Below are 18,680 nucleotides of genomic sequence, written 5' to 3' on the forward strand. Positions count from 1 at the left end.
TAAAAGTATTCAGGAAAATATGACAAGTTAATATTTAAGTATAACATTGCCTATCAAAAAGATCTTTTTAAGATAAAACATAAATTAAATTGAAAGCCAAACAAAAGTAACACAAATTCATATGTTTAACACTAAAAAAATTCTTTTGTAATATTTTTCTATTTTGTGTCCTTTTTAACCACACATTATGTAATCTGTAGTTTGATGTACAGGAGCAAATGTGAAGAAATATACAATCGTCATCAACAGCTGAAAAGAACAATTATTTCCTCCACAGAAGATAGCCTGGAGTTACAGATGTTGTCCTGGTGCTTTACGTTTCTTTAATGCTCCCTTTAAAATCCATTCATTTATGTAATTTCAGTATCCATAAATTTTAACAGTGCCATTATCACGTGTGGACCAATAGTTTCCTTTAAGTGTGTATCACCAAGTATCTACTTTATTTAACAATACTCTCTTTCAGGCTTCAAGATGTGAATTGAAATCTATGGTCATTCCAACTTTGCTCTTCAAAAATCTGTAAAATTTAGTATTTTCTCTCAGCCTTCACCTTTCCATTCTGAAGTCCCATCTGCTTAGTCTTTCGATACAGAGATAGACTTCCATTTCTGTAATCTTGAATCTCACAGAGTTTGGTTTTATCATTCTTGAAGTAGAGTTCCTGTAAGAGGCTTTAGTTTGATGTTGATTCCCTTCTTGGTTAACTCCAGAGTTGTTTTATTTCACTGTTAACATATTTTTGTGGATGCTTGGGTGAATTTTAATTCTATGTTCTTAGAAAGACATGAATCTATTAGGGAATTATCTATACTGATTCTCTTATTTCTTTGTTAAGTTGTAAGTAACAGCTCAATGCCTGCTTGTTATGAACACAATCTAGGGAATAAATTCTCAATTGTGGTTTACAAAATGAATATAAAATAAAAACTGTACATTTATGTCTACTCAATCTGAAAAAACCAAATGAATGTTTAAAAAGTAGGGCATGATGTTGAATATCTAAATAAATAAGTCAATTCTTGTTTGTTACTTAAGTTCATGCATATAAAAATGATTGTTTCTAAACATATTCGTACCACAAAAGGGGCCTTCAAGTAGCTCATGGAAAATGTGAGTTATGAAAAAATGCTTGTGTCAAAATAAACATCTTTTAAAATCATTTTTATGAATGTTTAGAAGTATGTTTTTTACTAATAATTTTAAGATGAACAAAAATCAGTACCTTGAAAACTTGGCAATTTAGAACATTACTGTCCAAATAGCAAAAAAAGCCACGTACTAGAGTGTCATAATAGCCATATTTTTCACATGAAAATATCCCTAGAGGCTAATTTCAGAGATTTTATTACAGGTAATTTATTTATTAAAAACTGTTAAAGTATTGCTAAGGATATTACTTGGTATTCTCATGAAAAGTAACATTGACATTCCTAGCATTACAATGTGTTATCATATTTTATAAAATATTCTCCTTTGGTAGGTGGAACTCCAGCCTAAGTATGAGGAAAGTCTGTATATGTATCTTTACTTTGTTATTTTCATCATCTTTGGGTCCTTCTTCACCCTGAACCTGTTTATTGGTGTCATCATAGATAATTTCAACCAGCAGAAAAAGAAGATAAGTATTCCTAATACTTTCTCTCCCACTAAGATAGGAAAAATTGCTATATGAAGTGTTTTCTCCACCAAAGGAGTATGAATTCAGAAACCAAACAGCACTTTATATTAAAATCTATTTTTGCTCCTTCCCCCTCTGCTATCCAATATCCATTTCTTTCAGGCAATAGATAGCTAAGGATGCCTTTTTCTCACACTGCTGTGGATAGATTCACAACTTTTCTCCCTGTTTTTTAACAAAATTAACAAATCATGTTTTCTGTCTTTAGAAAAAGAAAATTAGAAATGAATGAACAAAGATTCCAAGCATAAGCCCCTCTTCCAAAACAAACTTATTTTGTAACTACAACTCCTTTTTTCCCCTTAAAATATATGTGTATTTTCCAACTGAAATGCTTAGGATCTGTACAAGAAGTTAGGCACCAGATGACAGCTTCTTCTAGTGTTTCTTCTCACAATTTTTCCTTCAACATTCTCTCAAACATTTATCACTTCTAATCTTAAATTGGAAAACTCTTTATGTATCATCATCTAAAATAATTATTTTTAAATTTTTATGTATTCATCTTATATGAAAGACAGTCAGATAAAGAAGTGTCTTCTGTTCATTGGCTTGCTTCCCAAAGTCCTGCTGCAGCTGGGACTGAACCAGGCTGAAAACAGGGTCCTGGAACTTAATCCAGGTCTCCAGCGTGGGTAGCAAGGGCAAAAGTACTTGAGCTATCACTTACTGCCCCTCAGGGTGCACAGTAATAAGAAGCTGGAATTGAGAGCATAACTAGAACTTAAACCTGACACTCTGACAAGATGTGGACATCCCCAAGCTGCGACAACTGATACACCAAAAATGCCCATCTGTATTATCATCTATAAAGCCATTTTTATTGTAACAATTCTATGTTTGTTACAGAAAATATGGAAACTATACAAATATCATTGCTTGGGTATAACCACTGTTCACATTATGTTTTTCTGTTCAAATTGTCCATGTGCATATTCTTGTTAAAATTAGTAGTTGATAGTTATAAACTCTTTTTACTTAACATAAGTATTTTCCCAGTTTTTACAAAGTCTTTGAATATACATTATTATAATGTGTTTAGCAATTCCCAAAAAGGTCAGTAATTTAATCTTTTTCTAATCTAGAGGTAAGTTGTTGGAACAAATTTAAAATTTAAATTTAAAATTTCTTCAGCATAAATTTCCAGAGTGAAGTATTTTACTCCCCCAAAGTATCATGTTCATTCATTTAGACTTCCAATGAAGGTATATGGTATATATGGTATATGTATATATGCTGGTGATGGCATACATGTGTGTATACCAGTATGATATATGTGAGTACCATGTCATTGTTTTTAAATGCCTAGTATTTGATAGATAAAAACTGCATTTAATTTTAATTCTTATGTATTTATTATCACCTGATTTGAACATGTATGTAGCTGCTTTTTAGCCATTTGTAAATTTCTTCCTTTATGTGAAATTGTTTCATCATACTTGCTCAGTATGTTTTTCTATTATATAATTACTTAATCTCACTAAAGCAAATTCCTACCTCTATCCTCTTTTCTTCTTGTTAATGGTACTCTATAGTCATCACCAGGCTACTCCATTTCACTTATCAGCCTGTATTTCATTCCATCATATGTTTCCTGTCCCACACCTCCATGCCTATGGCCTCTGGCTTATCCTGTAATTCATCTACTAACCAGTCCACTTTTCTTTTCATCCATTTGCTTCAATTCTTCACAGAGTTGAAGTGGATTTCTATGAGTAACTCCAATCCATGTTGCATTACAGCTGCTCTTTAACTCTACTATATTTGAACAAGAAAAGTTAATACCTCTAACTTCAGAAAAGGTAGTATTGTAATATAAGGAGCTCAGGATTCAGTATCTTAGTGAATCAAATTTTACCAGCCAGTGAATATATGTTCTTGAGTAAAATGCTTAACCTCTCATAATCCTTTTTCTTCACAACATAATAACAATAATAATAATAATGTAAATTATGAACAATTATGAGAATTATATAAGATTATAGTATCAGAAATGTACTTTTTACTTCTCAAATTTAAAATCCCATGCACCACTATGCTATCAGTTGAATTTTACATTTCCTTTTTTAACTATACTTTTCCTAGTTTAACATTGAAAAATGACATACAAAGGGAGTTCATTTTTTAACCTAAAAATCTTTTATTATTTAAGTATACAAAATTTCATACATTTCATATATACAAATTTAGGAACACAGTGATTCTTCCTACCCCACACTCCCTGCCACCCCGACTCCCACCCTTCTTCCACCTCCCTCTCCTATTCCCATTGTTGTTTTTTACTAAGATCTATTTTGTTAACTTTATACACATAAGATTAATCCAACACTAAGTAAAGAGTTCAACAAATAGTTTAAAAAAAAAAAAAACTGTTCCTCAGTTGAGACAGAGGCTCTTCAAAGTCATCACATCTCAAAGTTGTCAACTTCACTTCTATAAGGGACACAGTTTTAATCAGTTTTTGTTTTTCTTTTCTATACTTTGGAGGTCAAGACATCTTTATGACAGAAGAACAGAAAAAATACTACAATGCAATGAAAAAATTAGGATCAAAAAAGCCACAAAAGCCTATACCTCGACCAGGAGTAAGAAATACTACTCAAGTGGTGGTGGGGAGTGGAGGATAGACAAAAGCAAAAACTTTAATGGGTTTTCTCACAGGAGAGAAATCAGCTAATATTTTCAGCAGCAAAAATTTATTTCACTTTTAAAGCATCATTATTTCCTGCCCTTTATGGTAATGGTAAAAAAATGTTTTTAGAAACCAACAATAAATAAGAATAGAAAATGTTCCCTGTCTTTAAGGGATTTGGATTTGTACAAGTAGAATACAAACCAAAAGGCCAAAGGGCACATAGGCAATGTGATGTGCACAAGACAGAATTGATTGTGTAACTTAAGGATAGTAGCCAAGTAATGTCAGGGGAAAAAATAAACTTTTAGATAAGCCTAAAGTTCATGTAGTTTTCTATTAGATAAAGAAACTAACAGTGTTAAGTGAAATCACACTTTATTCCCACTTTATTTTTTATTAGAGGTACTGAGTGCTTTGGAGAAGAAATAATTCCATGATCTACTATTCATACTTATAGCCATAAAGTTAGAAATTACTAATTCATGCAGAAATCATGGCCAATAATCACAACTCATTATGATAAATAATAATTTTGCATGTCCATAGTGAACCCAATAGATTGTTGTAAAATGGAGAGGCTTTCCTCAACACTGTAATGATTTTGCTGATGATGATCTTTGAGCTTAAAATTATTCTTGGGGTTCATGATAGAATAAATAAAATACTAGTGAATATTCATATTGTGCCAGCCAAATGTATTCTTAAAAGAATGAGAAATGTATACTTCCCTCTGTTAAGATTTAGCTTAGAGTTTCTTAGTAGAAAAGAGTCTATTATGTGCAAGAAAAATTTAAGATGATAAATATCCTTAGAATTCCTCAGTGGCCTACAGAAATAAGCACCTGATGGCCTACAGTGCCTGTCAATGGCAAATCTGGGGAGAATGGCAGATAAGTGATAAGCAACATGAATTTTTTGTATCAAAACATAAGCAATGTCACACTGTACTTATCATCCTTGTTAAGAATCAGCATTCTGTATTTGACAAAGTGAGATAAGGCTATTTGGTGGGAAAACATCAGTATTGTTATATGTGGGATGTAAATGAATATTGTTGTAGATGTGAGACAGAAATCTCAATTTCTCTTTAACAATTCTTTGGAAGGGGATAAATAGAACATTAATATATACTCATTTTTAAATGATTACATGTCCAAAAGATCGTGAGAAAGTCTGGTAAAACAAAATAAAACAGGTTTCTTAACCTCTCATAATCTAAACATTTCAAAATCTTATGTGCATTGTGTACCTCTGAGAAAAGTGTAATATGCAGTATTTCTTATCAGAAACCCTCTATGGTCAATGGATTATTATTTCTTGAAATACCCACTGATAAAAAACAATTTAAATAACTAAATTTTTAAATTAATATGTTATAATTTATCTTTAATAAACATAAGTGCCAAAGACTACTGTGTGCACTTCTAGAAAGTCAGTTCAGAAGGTATTTATGTACCTACTAATATGCACAGGAAGTCTCCTCTTGTTGCTAAAAGTACTTCTGTTTTTTTGCAGAACAAATTTCAAGGAATGGTCTTTGACTTCGTAACTAGACAAGTTTTTGACATAAGCATCATGATTCTCATCTGTCTTAACATGGTCACAATGATGGTGGAAACAGATGACCAGAGTGACTATGTGACTAACATTTTGTCACGCATCAATCTGGTGTTCATTGTGCTGTTCACTGGAGAGTGTGTGCTGAAGCTTATCTCCCTGCGTCATTATTATTTCACCATTGGCTGGAATATATTTGATTTTGTGGTTGTAATTCTTTCTATTGTAGGTAAGAAATACTTATAGTCTCTTAAATTCAGCTCAATAAAAGTGAAATTTGGAACAATAGAGTTTAGATGAAAGGATCCCAGCACTCAGAGGTAACCACTGTGAATATTTTGATGCATTTGATCCAGGTGTGTTTGTTTTTCTTACAAAACAAAACTCATATTTAGTAGGACTATTGTATCCTATTACATATATTCTAGACCCTCAATATACTATTTGTCCGTGTAGTAAAATCCCATTCCTTTCAGCTAGAACTGTGCTATTAACATAAAACTTGTTTCATTAACATAAAATGCTCAACATGCTGAGATTTCACAACCCACACAATATCTAGATGGTTCTGTTGAGGAGAAAATTAGAAGTGCAGTCTGCAATCAGGAAAGACACTGCATTAGAGATAGAGTCACCAGCATGTAGACAGAAGTGGAACCCAGTTACAAAACAAGGAAAAGCACAGAACAAAAAGACTACAGACAAGGACTAAATGTTAGCAAATGCAAATGGTAGATTATTTATAGGTGGCATGTAGAGATCTTCTAGATTACCTTCTAAGTGAGTTTATAGTAATGATGCACAAGGGAAATGAAGTGGCACAGAACATCACTTCATCAGTCATATGCCTTGATGTCTGTAACGTATAGATGGACGCACAAGTAGTAGCTCATCTCTTTAAATATAAAATGAAAGCTCCAGTGAAGTGAAGAAGTCTATATCTGGGGGCTTAAAGTATTCACTCTTTCCTATACCAGGTGATAGGACTTGGACAATATTTTAGCATCCAATATGGGGTACCTTTATTGGGAAGATATTTATGCTACTGCCTCATCTGAAGAAACTGGCATTATATCCAACTCATAGATTATATAGTCTTTAATTCACATACAAACCAGTGTGGCTAAGGAAGAAAAGTTGTATTTCCCCCCAACACACACGCACATACACACACACACACATACACACACACACAGACTTATTCTTTACAAAATGAGGCATTTCAACTCAAAGGTATTTGCTTTCTTGAGCTCTTCTTAAATCTAGTCTTTTTAAAAATAAAGGTTTATTTAGAAAGGCAAAGTTACAGAGAGCAGGGAAAAGACACAGAGACAGAAAGATCTTCCATCTCTGGCTCAGTCCCCAAATGACATCAACACCCATGGCTGGGCCAGGCTGAAGCCAGGAGCCTGGAACTCCAGCCAGGTATCTCTTATGGATGGAATGGGCCTAAGTACTTGGACCATCTTCCACTGTTTCCCAGGCCTATTAGTAAGAAGCTGGAAGTGGTAGTTTAATCTTCAGTATCACAATGCCAGCCCCAAGTTAATCTTTATTTAAAAGGCAAGTGGAGAAATAAAGTTAAAAGAGGATTGAGATACTAATGTCAAAATACAGGAGGAGATCAAACAGCATCTATCTTAGATTATTTCAGAAATGCACTAAAATATGCAACTAACTATATAAGAATACTAAAGTGGAAGCATTAAGTTCATGGATGAAAATAGCATCAAAAAGTATAGATACTTTTAGATGGGGAAGGAGTTAAGGGAGGATAAAGGATTTGGCAAGTACAGAAAAAAATTATATTAACATAAATTTGTACTTATATTGTGAGACACTGATGTTCAGCCAGTCTTGAGAATTTTAACTTTATTTTATAGATTCTGACAAGATTTTATGTAAGCTAAAAATGGTTTATCAACACAGTAAAAGACAAGAAGTACTATAATCTCTATTGAATTTAGTACTGAATGCTAAATTTAAGATTTATTTATAATATTTATGTGCATTGCATAAATTACATAGATATGTCATATTTAAGATTTTGTAACTGAATTTTAGTTCAGTTTTACTGTGGAGACCTAATAGAAAAGAAATTTAAGTATTAATTTAATGGATAACATTTTCATTGCTTGATATTTTCACTGTTTATTTATAGGCATGTTTCTTGCTGAGTTAATAGAGAAATATTTTGTGTCACCTACCCTGTTCCGTGTGATCCGCCTCGCCAGGATTGGCCGAATCCTTCGTCTGATCAAAGGAGCAAAGGGGATCCGCACATTGCTCTTTGCTTTGATGATGTCCCTTCCTGCATTGTTTAACATCGGCCTCCTGCTCTTCCTGGTCATGTTCATCTACGCCATATTTGGGATGTCCAACTTTGCCTATGTTAAGAGGGAAGTTGGAATTGATGACATGTTCAACTTTGAGACTTTTGGCAACAGCATGATCTGCCTGTTCCAGATTACCACTTCTGCTGGGTGGGATGGATTGTTAGCACCTATTCTCAATAGTAAACCACCTGACTGTGACCCTAATAAAGTTAACCCTGGAAGCTCAGTTAAGGGAGACTGCGGGAACCCATCTGTTGGGATTTTCTTTTTCGTCAGTTACATCATCATATCCTTCCTGGTGGTGGTGAACATGTACATCGCTGTCATCCTGGAGAACTTCAGTGTTGCTACGGAGGAAAGTGCAGAGCCCCTGAGCGAGGATGACTTCGAGATGTTCTACGAGGTTTGGGAGAAGTTCGACCCCGATGCAACCCAGTTCATGGAATTTGAAAAACTATCTCAGTTTGCAGCAGCTCTTGAACCTCCTCTCAATTTGCCACAACCAAACAAGCTGCAGCTCATTGCTATGGATTTGCCAATGGTGAGCGGTGACAGAATCCACTGTCTTGACATCTTATTTGCTTTTACAAAGAGGGTCCTAGGGGAAAGTGGAGAGATGGATGCGCTACGAATACAGATGGAAGAGCGGTTCATGGCTTCTAATCCTTCCAAGGTCTCTTATCAACCAATTACTACTACTTTAAAACGAAAACAAGAGGAAGTATCTGCTGTTATTATTCAGCGTGCTTACAGACGGCATCTTTTAAAGCGAACAGTAAAACAAGCTTCATTTACATACAACAAAAATAAAATCAAAAGTGGGGCTAATCTTCTTGTGAAAGAAGACATGATAATTGACAGAATAAATGAAAACTCTATCACAGAGAAAACTGATCTGACCATGTCCACAGCAGCTTGTCCACCCTCCTACGATCGGGTGACAAAGCCAATTGTGGAGAAACACGAGCAAGAAGGTAAAGACGAAAAAGCCAAAGGGAAATAAAATTAAATCATTGAGTGACAAATTGTTTACAGCCTGTGAAGGTGATGTGTTTTTGTCAACAGGACTCTATTAGGAGGTCAATGCCAAACTGACTGTTTTTACACAAATCTACTTAAGGTCAGTGCCTACAATAAGACAGTGACCCCTTGTCAGCAAACTGTGTGACTATAGTAAGGGGAGATGACCTTGACCTTGACAGGAGGTTACTGTCCTCACTACCAGCTGACACTGCTGAAGACGAGACAAATTGGCTGCTCAGACTATAGGGACCAGTGAAAGGGGTTGCAAACCTGTAATTTAGGGGTTGTTTAACATGAAACACTTTAATGTAGTAACTGTATCCACTGTTTGCATTTCAACTGCCACATTTGTCACATTTATATGAAATCTGTTAGTGAATTCATCTTTTTTTTAATCCATATGTTGTTTATTATATGTGACTATTTTTGTAAATGGGATTTCTGTTGGGAAACAGATTAAAGGACCTCTTTAACAAGGATGTCACCTAAGGGTTATGGCAAACATATGGCCCTCCCATCTGCACAAAGATGTGTTTTGCATGAGGGCATGCTGCACTTAGAGATCATGCATGAGAAAACGTCACAAGGAAAACAATGATAGTTCCTAAATTCCATCCATGTTTCTGGGAGGGGTGATTGGGAGAGAATTGGAGTTGCTTTGCTGATCTTGTTTTGTCAAACCCAGTCGCTAGACCAAGTAGATCGTTTTTGAGTCAGCCATTAAATTTTAGTAGGTGCAAATTTCATTCAAATGTCTGGTGTCATAGTGTTATGTTTCTGTTCACTGTATTAAAAATCCTGAATAATGAATATTATACCCCTATACCCCACCCTCAGAAGACTGAAATGACCAAAAGAACCCTTTATAAATTTCTGCTTAATACTGCACTTTGTTTAGCCATCTTCAGCTCTCAGCAAGGGTGACACTGTATATGTTAATGAAATGCTATTTATTATGTAAATAGTCATTTTATCCTGTGGTGCACGTTTGAGCAAACAAATAATGACCTAAGCACAGTATTTAGTGCATCAAATATGTACCACAAGAAATGTAGAGTGCAAGCTTTATACAGGTAATATAATGTATTCTGTACCATTATAGATAGTCTGGATGCTGTCAATGCATGTTTCTATTACCATGCTCTGTACCTGGTTTCTCCCACTGCTCACTATCTCATTTATGAGATACCATATGTCAGTGGTAAAGTAAAGGAAACTGTTCAACACATTTCATTTCTTTAAGTCATTAAGCAATAGTTTGCAGCACTTTAACAGCTTTTTAGTTATTTTTAAATTTTAATTGGATAACATATGGTGTATAGCCAGATTGTACAGACATGTTTAAAAAAATACCACTTAACCTGTTAAAATGTGTTTAGAATTTTATAAGCAAATATAAATACTGTAAAAAGTCATTTTATTTTATTTTTCAGCATTATGTACATACATATGAAGAGGAAATTATCTTCAGGTTGATATCACAATCACTTTTCTTACTTTCTGTCCATAGTACTTTTTCATGAAAGAAATTTGCTAAACAAGAAATGAAAACAAGACTGGGTAGTTGTACATTTCTGCTTTTTTATTATATTTGCAAATTTTAGATTATTTCTTAATGTTAAGGGGCAAAATAGGTTCACAACTCACATCCAAATTATGCTTTGCAATTGAAAAAGGGTATAAAGTTTTACTTACATTTCTGGTAGTGCCTGTACTAATTAATTAAGGATAGTGATTATTTTTCATTTTTGTCTTGTTTTCTAGTTTGTGTTTTTATTTCTTTGGAGTCATGCTGCTCTAGATTGTTCTAACTATAATGGGGGATTCACATTTTTTTTTTTTTCACAAGAATCGAGCAGTGAACTTACATAGTCAATTACATTAGGAAATTTTGTGTTTCTTATAGAAGCAAACTGTAGGCTCTTCTTTTTTCTTAAAATTACTTAGGTAAACTGTACTTGTGAACTGCATGCTGGAAAATGCTACTATTACCCTAAATGATGCTAATCAACATTAAAAATGTGCAAAACTAATAAAGATTATGTTTTTATTTTATTGTTTGCCCAGTTACTTTTTATTAAGTGTTTTATAACAAAATAGAGGCATTTTTATCCTACAAATTGGGGGAGAATGGGAGATACACACACACACACACACACACACACACGGGCCTATAGGAGAATAACCTGGTTATTCCTGGTTGTGTTCCTCCACTCAAAGTTGTGCTTCCAGTGAGATGGCCTCCTCCAAACTAGAGCTACTTTCTCTATGGTTTAGTAATCACTCATTTCCTTGCCATACTAGGCCTGTTTCTGAACCAGAGTTGTTTAACCAAACCTTGTGGCTTTCCCCTAACCTTGCTGACCTAAGCTTACCCCTAACCTTGATAAATGGTCCCTTCATGAAAATTTCCTGCAAGCCTCATTCTAACATGCCATCTGTCTCTACTCTGGCTTATACAAAGTTGTTAAATAGATTGTGAAAGTGAGCAAATGGCAAATATTTTCTTTTAGTTCGGTTGGAAGCTTAATCTAACTGGCTTTGGTAGATAAACAGTTTCAGAGGAAACAACCAGGAAGCCAAATGCAGAACTGACAAAGATCATGGAAAAATTACTGTACTGATCTACACAGTAACATTAGCAGTCTAAATAACTTTATCTACATTTCCGAGGGAAGAACAGCCTTCACTTGTTCACGGGGTTGCACTGTCTCAGTGGTGAAGGCATAAAGGGAAACATGGCCCTGACCAGAAAAGAAACAGTAATGCACAGTTCTTTTCTGCATTCTATAATGTACTAACCTCATCTCTTCACAACGTCATCACTCTAACACAACACAACTAATTCTGAGTTACCAGTGGCTGAAAAAAATTTCCATTTCAAACCATAGTAAATAAAGACTATAGGATTAAGCCTACATATTTTTATACCATGCATCCACACCATTTTCGTTGGTACCTTTTCAAATACAGAGACAAGAACTGGTGAAACACGATCATATAAATCTCCATGTTTACCTTGGTATTGCTTTATGTAATATTTTCTATTCCAAAAAAGTAATTCATGCTTCAAAAAATGATAAGCTCATGACAATAGGACACAGAAAACAACCAGAAGAGGCTTCCTAGTGGCTAAATCTGGGACATTTGAGCACCAAAATAAAACATGGTAGGAGCAGAAGGTAACTCATTGAATAAAATGAGAATCTACAAACATATAAATAAATAAGGAAAATGAAAAATGTTAACTAGCAAACAGAGAAATAACAGAATTAGAAAACTAGCATTTGACAACCATCATGACAATTGATTCATGCATCGTTGCTGAATGCTAAAACTCATTTGTGAACATTTGTTGAGAAATATGCATGACCTCAATGTATCGCTTCTTGTCCATGTCATGAAAAACAAAGGCAGAGCAACTGATTGAAGAGCTCTTATAGCTAAACATAATGTATAATTCTGGAGCAGACATCAGACTGGGAAAATAATAGTGATAAAGAATATTATTGGAAAAAAATGGATACATTTGAATATGAACTATCAATTAGTTATTAGAAATATAAGTGTTGACTTTGCTAATTTTGTGAAGGCCAGTGTGGCTATTACCTAAAAATAGAACATTTTTCTTTAAAAAAAAAAAGATTTATTTATTTGAAAGTCAGAGTTACACAGAGAGAGGAGAGGCAGAGAGAGAGAAGTCTTCCATCTGATGGTTCACTCCCCAATTGGCCACAACTGCCGGAGCTGCGCTGATCCAAAGCCAGAAGCCAGGAGCTTCTTCCAGGTCTCCCAGGTGGGTGCAGGGGCCCAAGCACTTGGGCCATACTTCACTGCCTTCCCAGGCCATAGCAGAGAGCTGGACCAGAAGAGAAGCAGCCGAGCCTCAAACCGGCACCCATATGGGATGTCGGCGCTTCAAGCCAGGGCATTAACCCACTGCACCACAGCACGGGCCCCAAACATTTCTTCTTTTCTTAGAAAATGCACACTAAGTATGTGTCAGTAACTCACTCTTGAGTGTGCTCAAAGGAAAATGAATTTCATGCACATACATGTGTGAGGAGATAGATATAGGTACAGATATAGATGAGTGTATCTTTGGGGAGATTTTGTTGTTGTTGTTGTTGTTGTTGCTTTTTAAGATTTATGTATTTATTTGAAAGGCAGAGTTACAGAGAGACAGGGGCAGAGAGAGGTCTTCCATCCTCTGGTTCACTCCGCAGATGGCTGCAACAGCTGGAACTGAGCCGATCCGAAACCAGGAGCCAGGAGCTTTTTCTGGGCCTCCCACATGGGTAAAGACACTTTGGCCATCTTCTATTGCTTTCCCATGCCATAGCAGAGAGCTGGATTGGAAGTGGAGCATCTGGGACTTGAACTGGCACCCATATGGGATGCTGGCACTTCAGGCAGCGGCTTTACCCACTACGCCACAGCGCTGGTCCCATGGATAATTTTTTTTTTTGGGGGGGGGGGTGGCTATTGGGTTATTGAAGTGTTTCTGTAGGTATGTTCACATGATCACTTGCTTTTGCTATCCTGGACTTTGTGATTTCTACCCTCAAAATGACATCTCTAGTTATTTCAAAGTATACTTGATTTTGACTGCTGTTCTTATCTGCTCATGGTCATTTTTCTGGTAATCCCTATTTGTTAAAAACGAGAATATTTAAGCGCAGACTTGTAGTATAGTGATTAATATCCAAGTATTTAAAGCTGAACAGATGTAATTTGGAGTCTTGTGGTTTAGATTATAGCATTTCTCATAAAATACAGTGGCTTCATGGCTGTCCAAGTGGGGCCCCAGACGCTATGGGTATAATCTAATAACTTCAAACACAATCCCATACAGCAGTATCGCCATGCTATAATTTCCATATTTAAGAACAATGTCATAAATATTTGAAAAACTCAACCTATTCAGTTAAAAGACTTTTCTTCTAATACTGCAACTTTGCATTGTTTCTAAAGACTAACATCACTTACTGCTAAAATGTCTTTTTGAAATGATGATAATTTGTTTAAATATTTTGTCAAATGAAAAACTGGTAGGTCTGTACTATTCCTCCTATTTGTATTTTACTAGTACATGAAATCCCAAAGCTTAGGAACTACTGGAATAAACAATTTGACTTCATGTGTTTGAATGCATGTGTGCACTTCAAAGCTCAGACATTAGAATTATATATAGATTTATGAACTTTTTACATTGAAGTCATAAATAAGTCCTTGCATATTTTATCATGTGTGCACTAAAATTTCATATTATCGTATAAGAAAATAGATGTTTCTGAATCATTATGAATTTGGTAAAATGTTCATGACTTTAAAAATATTGTTTCAAAAAAGTACAACTCGGGTCTGGCACTGTGGCACAGTGGATTAACGCCCTGGCCTGAACACTGGCATCCCATATGGGCACCACTTTGAGGCCCGGCTGCTTCTCTTTTGGTCCAGCTCTCTGCTATGGCCTGGGAAGGCAGTGAGGATGGCCCAAGTGCTTGGGCCCCTGCACCCACCTGGGAGACCCGAAAAAGCTCCTGGCTCTTGACTTTGGATCGACGCAGCTCTAGCTGTTGTGACCATCTGAGGAGTGAACCAGTGGATGGAAGACCTCTCTCTCTGTCTCTACCTCTCTGTGTAACTCTGTATTTCTAATAAATAAAATAAATCTCAAAAAAAAAAAGTACAAATGATAATACTGTTCTCTAAGGCACATGGGAATATTCTTTAACTGCTGTCAATTAATATTGATTGAATTAGTATATCAAAGGTGCTAATGGAGGAATTATTCCAGGCAATCAATTATAGCTGGGAAATGTGCATTTCCAAGAAATTCTTAAACTCCCAAGCACATAATCTGTAATGTCAATGGATAACTCAAGGTTCTCAAGTTTTTTATCCCTTCATAGCATTCCTTACTTTGCAGATTACTCTGCTTCTCATTTCAACAGGAAACAGGAGGGCATTTTCATAAGTGTCCTCAAAACTTATTCTCATTCAGTGAAAAATATCTAAATTCCCATTCCTTTCCTCCCCTCTCTTCCTACTATTTCCTTTCCTTCTCTCCCTTTCCCTTACTCCTCCCCACCCCCTTTCTTTTCATTTTCTCCATCTTGGACACCTCTGTCCCTGGTTCTATCCCTCCGTCCTTCCCTTCCTTCTTCCCTCTTTCCTTCCTGTTTTATTTCCATACTCCCTGATATTTCCTTGCTCCATGAGTAGTTCTTCTCCTGTATCTTCATTTTCCTCTGTCTTGACTGATATGTTTTTGTCTGCCCATGTTTTTGTCTGCCCTTGTACTTTCAAAATCAATTTTTCCTAATCTTGAAAAATAGCAGGCTGGCACCTTGGCTCAATAGGCTAATCCTCCACCTGCGGTGCCGGCACCCCAGGTTCTAGTCCGGGTCGGGGCACCAGATTCTGTCCCAGTTGCTCCTCTTCCAGTCCAGCTCTCTGCTGTGGCCCGGGAGTGCAGTGGAGGATGGCCCAAGTGCTTGGGCCCTGCACCCGCATGGGAGACCAGGAGAAGCACCTGGCTCCTGGCTTCAGATCAGCGCAGCGCGCCAGCCACAGCGGCCATTGGGGGGGTGAACCAACAGAAAAGGAAGACCTTTCTCTCTGTCTCTCTCTCTCTCACTGTCCACTATGCCTGTAAAAAAAAGAGGAGGGGGAGGAGGAGGAGGGGGAGAGGGGGAGGGGGAGGAGAGGGAGGTTGAGGGGGGAGGGGGAGGAGGGGGAGGAGTGGGAGGAGGGGGAGGAGGGGGGAGGAGGGGGAGGAGGGGGAGGAGGAGAAGAAGAAAAATAGCTTTGGTCAACCCTGATACCTCTTTATCCTTTATCCCGTTATCTCATTCTTTTTCAAGATTACCTTCTAAAACCAGGACTCTGTTCTCATCATCTTCATTTTTGGTTGAAATTAAAAGTAATATAGGTGCCAGTGATAATTATGAGAAAATTTGTCTGTGAATAATCACAATGGTTTGTTGAGTTTTCAAAATGCTATGAAAGTTACTATACTTAACAATAGCATGATGTTGAAAGGCTGGAAAATCTATTTGGTTGACATACGAACAAAGAACATTATTCATATGGGGCAAAGTTATGCATACACTTCTTCTGGTTATCATGAATTACATCTCCTCTATTCAATCCTCACTTAGGGCATGATGTTCACAGAGCTATTCAATTGTTCCGTGAAGTGTGGTTTGTTTGCTTGTTTTCTCTCCCAGGAATATAACATTTATTTATGAAGATATAGAGATCAGAAAGTTCTTAACATAAATTTACAGGAAATAATTTTCTTAAGCATAATTTTTCATGAAAATGTATCATTATATAATGTTTAATTTTTCTACTAAGCTGTTAATGAATTTATTTCCACTTTATAAAATAAACCGGCCACTATGCAGGTGTATATTTTATTAGTAACCATTAAGACACAGTTCTTAGCTTTCTTCTTCAAGCTGTTTGAAATAAAGTGTGACTGTAACAGATCAGATTCAAATGCCAAACCGATCCTGAATATGATTCTTCCAAGGCACCTTCTATCTCCTTAATGCTCTCACATCTGCTTCCCATTCCTACTAGTCTACAGTCAGCCAAATAAAATAGATTTTATACAGTTTTCACTATATTTGGTAGGTTGCTAGAATTTGATGGTTATAATCACTGCCACCTCCTTCTTTAAATGATATTTTCCATAAAACTAGACCATCTTAAGTCTCATTTCTGTATATTTTATTTTTTGCTTTTATTCTTTGTCATTTTCTCTTGCCTTTTAGATTTATATTTTGGCATCAGCCATTCTGCTCAACAGGTGTTTCAATTCCAATTGGCTGTTTGGCCTTCTTTCATATCTGGCTATTGCCTTAAACTTTGTATGTCCGCTCTTGATCCCTCCATATTTTATTGCCCTCAGCCACCAATAAAACTGACCAGAAGTCAACCTGCTCTCCCAATATCTGCTATTGGTCAAGTTTCCCCTGTAGTTAATAAAAAAATAAATATAATCATACAATATATTTGGAAACAAATGAGTAACTATAAGGATATAGAGAAGGTTTTAACTGAGTGATTTCTGATCTGAGTTTTGACAAATAAGAGGGGTAGGACAGCCTGAACAGCAAAAACATCCTAGAGGAGTAGTCAAAGGTAAAGACTCTGCATTTAAACTTCCTAGATTAAAATACCTGCTGTACTGACATTATTTACTACCTGAATTACCTTGAGAGGTACCTTAATCACTCTTTGTGGGGAGCAACTCGGACTAGACTGTTAACTGGAATTAAGACTTATTCTATACATCTGCTCTCCCACAATATGGTGCTGAGAAGGGAGTAACAACTTCTACGCAGCTGCCTCTCGCCAGCTTGAGTGATGACCTGCAGGAGCTGATGCTGCTCCTGATTGCAGGAGAGCAGCGTACTCGGCATGTGGGTAGCAGAGTTGGGATTGGTGGAAGAGGGCTATAAAGGAGGAGAGAGACAACATGCACCAGGGAACATCTATCTGAAGGAACACCTGTGCAGCCCCCGAGAGAGCCGGCCGGCGGTGTGCCGCTCCCCCGTGGAAGTGGGGAAAGTGGCAGGGGGAACCGCCCTTCCACGGAGGTGGAAGGGTCGGTAGCCAACCCGGGAAGAACCAGCAGCAAACCCGGGGAGGGCCGAGCAGACGAAAGAACAACGCAGGGTCCTGTGTCGTTCCTCCACGAAGAGGGGGAGCGACACTCTTGACTTCAATTTTATCATCTATAAAATGGCAATGCCAATTTTGTTAGAGATACATGTGTTAACAGAAGCTTTCAGATCAATAGTTACAGGCAAATATAGGCACACAAGAACTACTGTATGTGCTTGGTTTGAAGACAACAATCAAAGACACATAATGGAAATGAGACACAGACTGGCCTGTTCTCCACACTTACAACAGTTCACTGGTGCAAGAGGGAAATGTGAACACTGACAGTGGCTGACAGAAACAAGGCCCAGATAAGAATGGGCCTTAGATGCAAGCTGATGGATTTAGTGATGAAGACCCATTCATTTAGTGATCTGTCAAAGTAGTTGAAATAGGCTCGTGTGAATAGAATTTTAACTTTAAAGTAAGTAGAAAACAAAGACACTATTTAAGAAACTACTGGGAAGAGGGGAATGGGACTTAACCAGCAAATCTGACTTGAGACTTCATTTGGCAGCATTTCATCTTTATCTCTTGGTTTTATATGTAAGTACAAATGTCACTTTTTGTAGGTTCCCTCAGGGTTTCAAATCAAGGTATATTCTGGGTTTTATTTCTCCCATGTGGAAATAGAAATGAGTCTCACTTCACCATTATAGGTATATCGCTTTTCTCATAGCTCTGGAAATGCAATGAATTAAATGCTTGATCTCTGGATCATGATGGAGAATTTAGCAGTCAGAAGAAGCCACCAAAATGAATAGGA

At 36.5% G+C, this 18,680-nt stretch overlaps 1 protein-coding gene and 1 long non-coding RNA gene across 9 annotated transcripts in view; one reads left to right on the forward strand and one right to left on the reverse strand.

The window, feature by feature from the left end:
- LOC100009591 (sodium channel protein type 1 subunit alpha) overlaps positions 1-11,095 on the forward strand; it is a 161,377-nt gene extending 150,282 nt beyond the window's left edge. For all 5 annotated transcript variants that reach the window (XM_051848547.2, XM_070070737.1, XM_051848546.2 and 2 more), the window contains 4 exons: positions 1,484-1,621; positions 4,162-4,266; positions 5,832-6,102; positions 8,035-11,095. In XM_051848547.2, coding sequence (XP_051704507.1) covers positions 1,484-1,621; positions 4,162-4,266; positions 5,832-6,102; positions 8,035-9,212 — 1,692 coding nt within the window. In that variant the 3' untranslated portion in view covers positions 9,213-11,095. The remainder of the gene's footprint in view (positions 1-1,483; positions 1,622-4,161; positions 4,267-5,831; positions 6,103-8,034) is intronic.
- Positions 1-18,680, reverse strand: part of LOC103348769 (uncharacterized) — a 52,372-nt gene that overhangs the window by 25,162 nt on the left and 8,530 nt on the right. For all 4 annotated transcript variants that reach the window (XR_007920390.2, XR_011387278.1, XR_011387277.1 and 1 more), the window contains one exon: positions 8,081-8,260. This is a non-coding gene — a long non-coding RNA (uncharacterized lncRNA). The remainder of the gene's footprint in view (positions 1-8,080; positions 8,261-18,680) is intronic.

Source organism: Oryctolagus cuniculus, chromosome 3 (genome assembly GCF_964237555.1).
Source record: "Oryctolagus cuniculus chromosome 3, mOryCun1.1, whole genome shotgun sequence".
Taxonomy (NCBI): Eukaryota; Metazoa; Chordata; class Mammalia; order Lagomorpha; family Leporidae; genus Oryctolagus; species Oryctolagus cuniculus.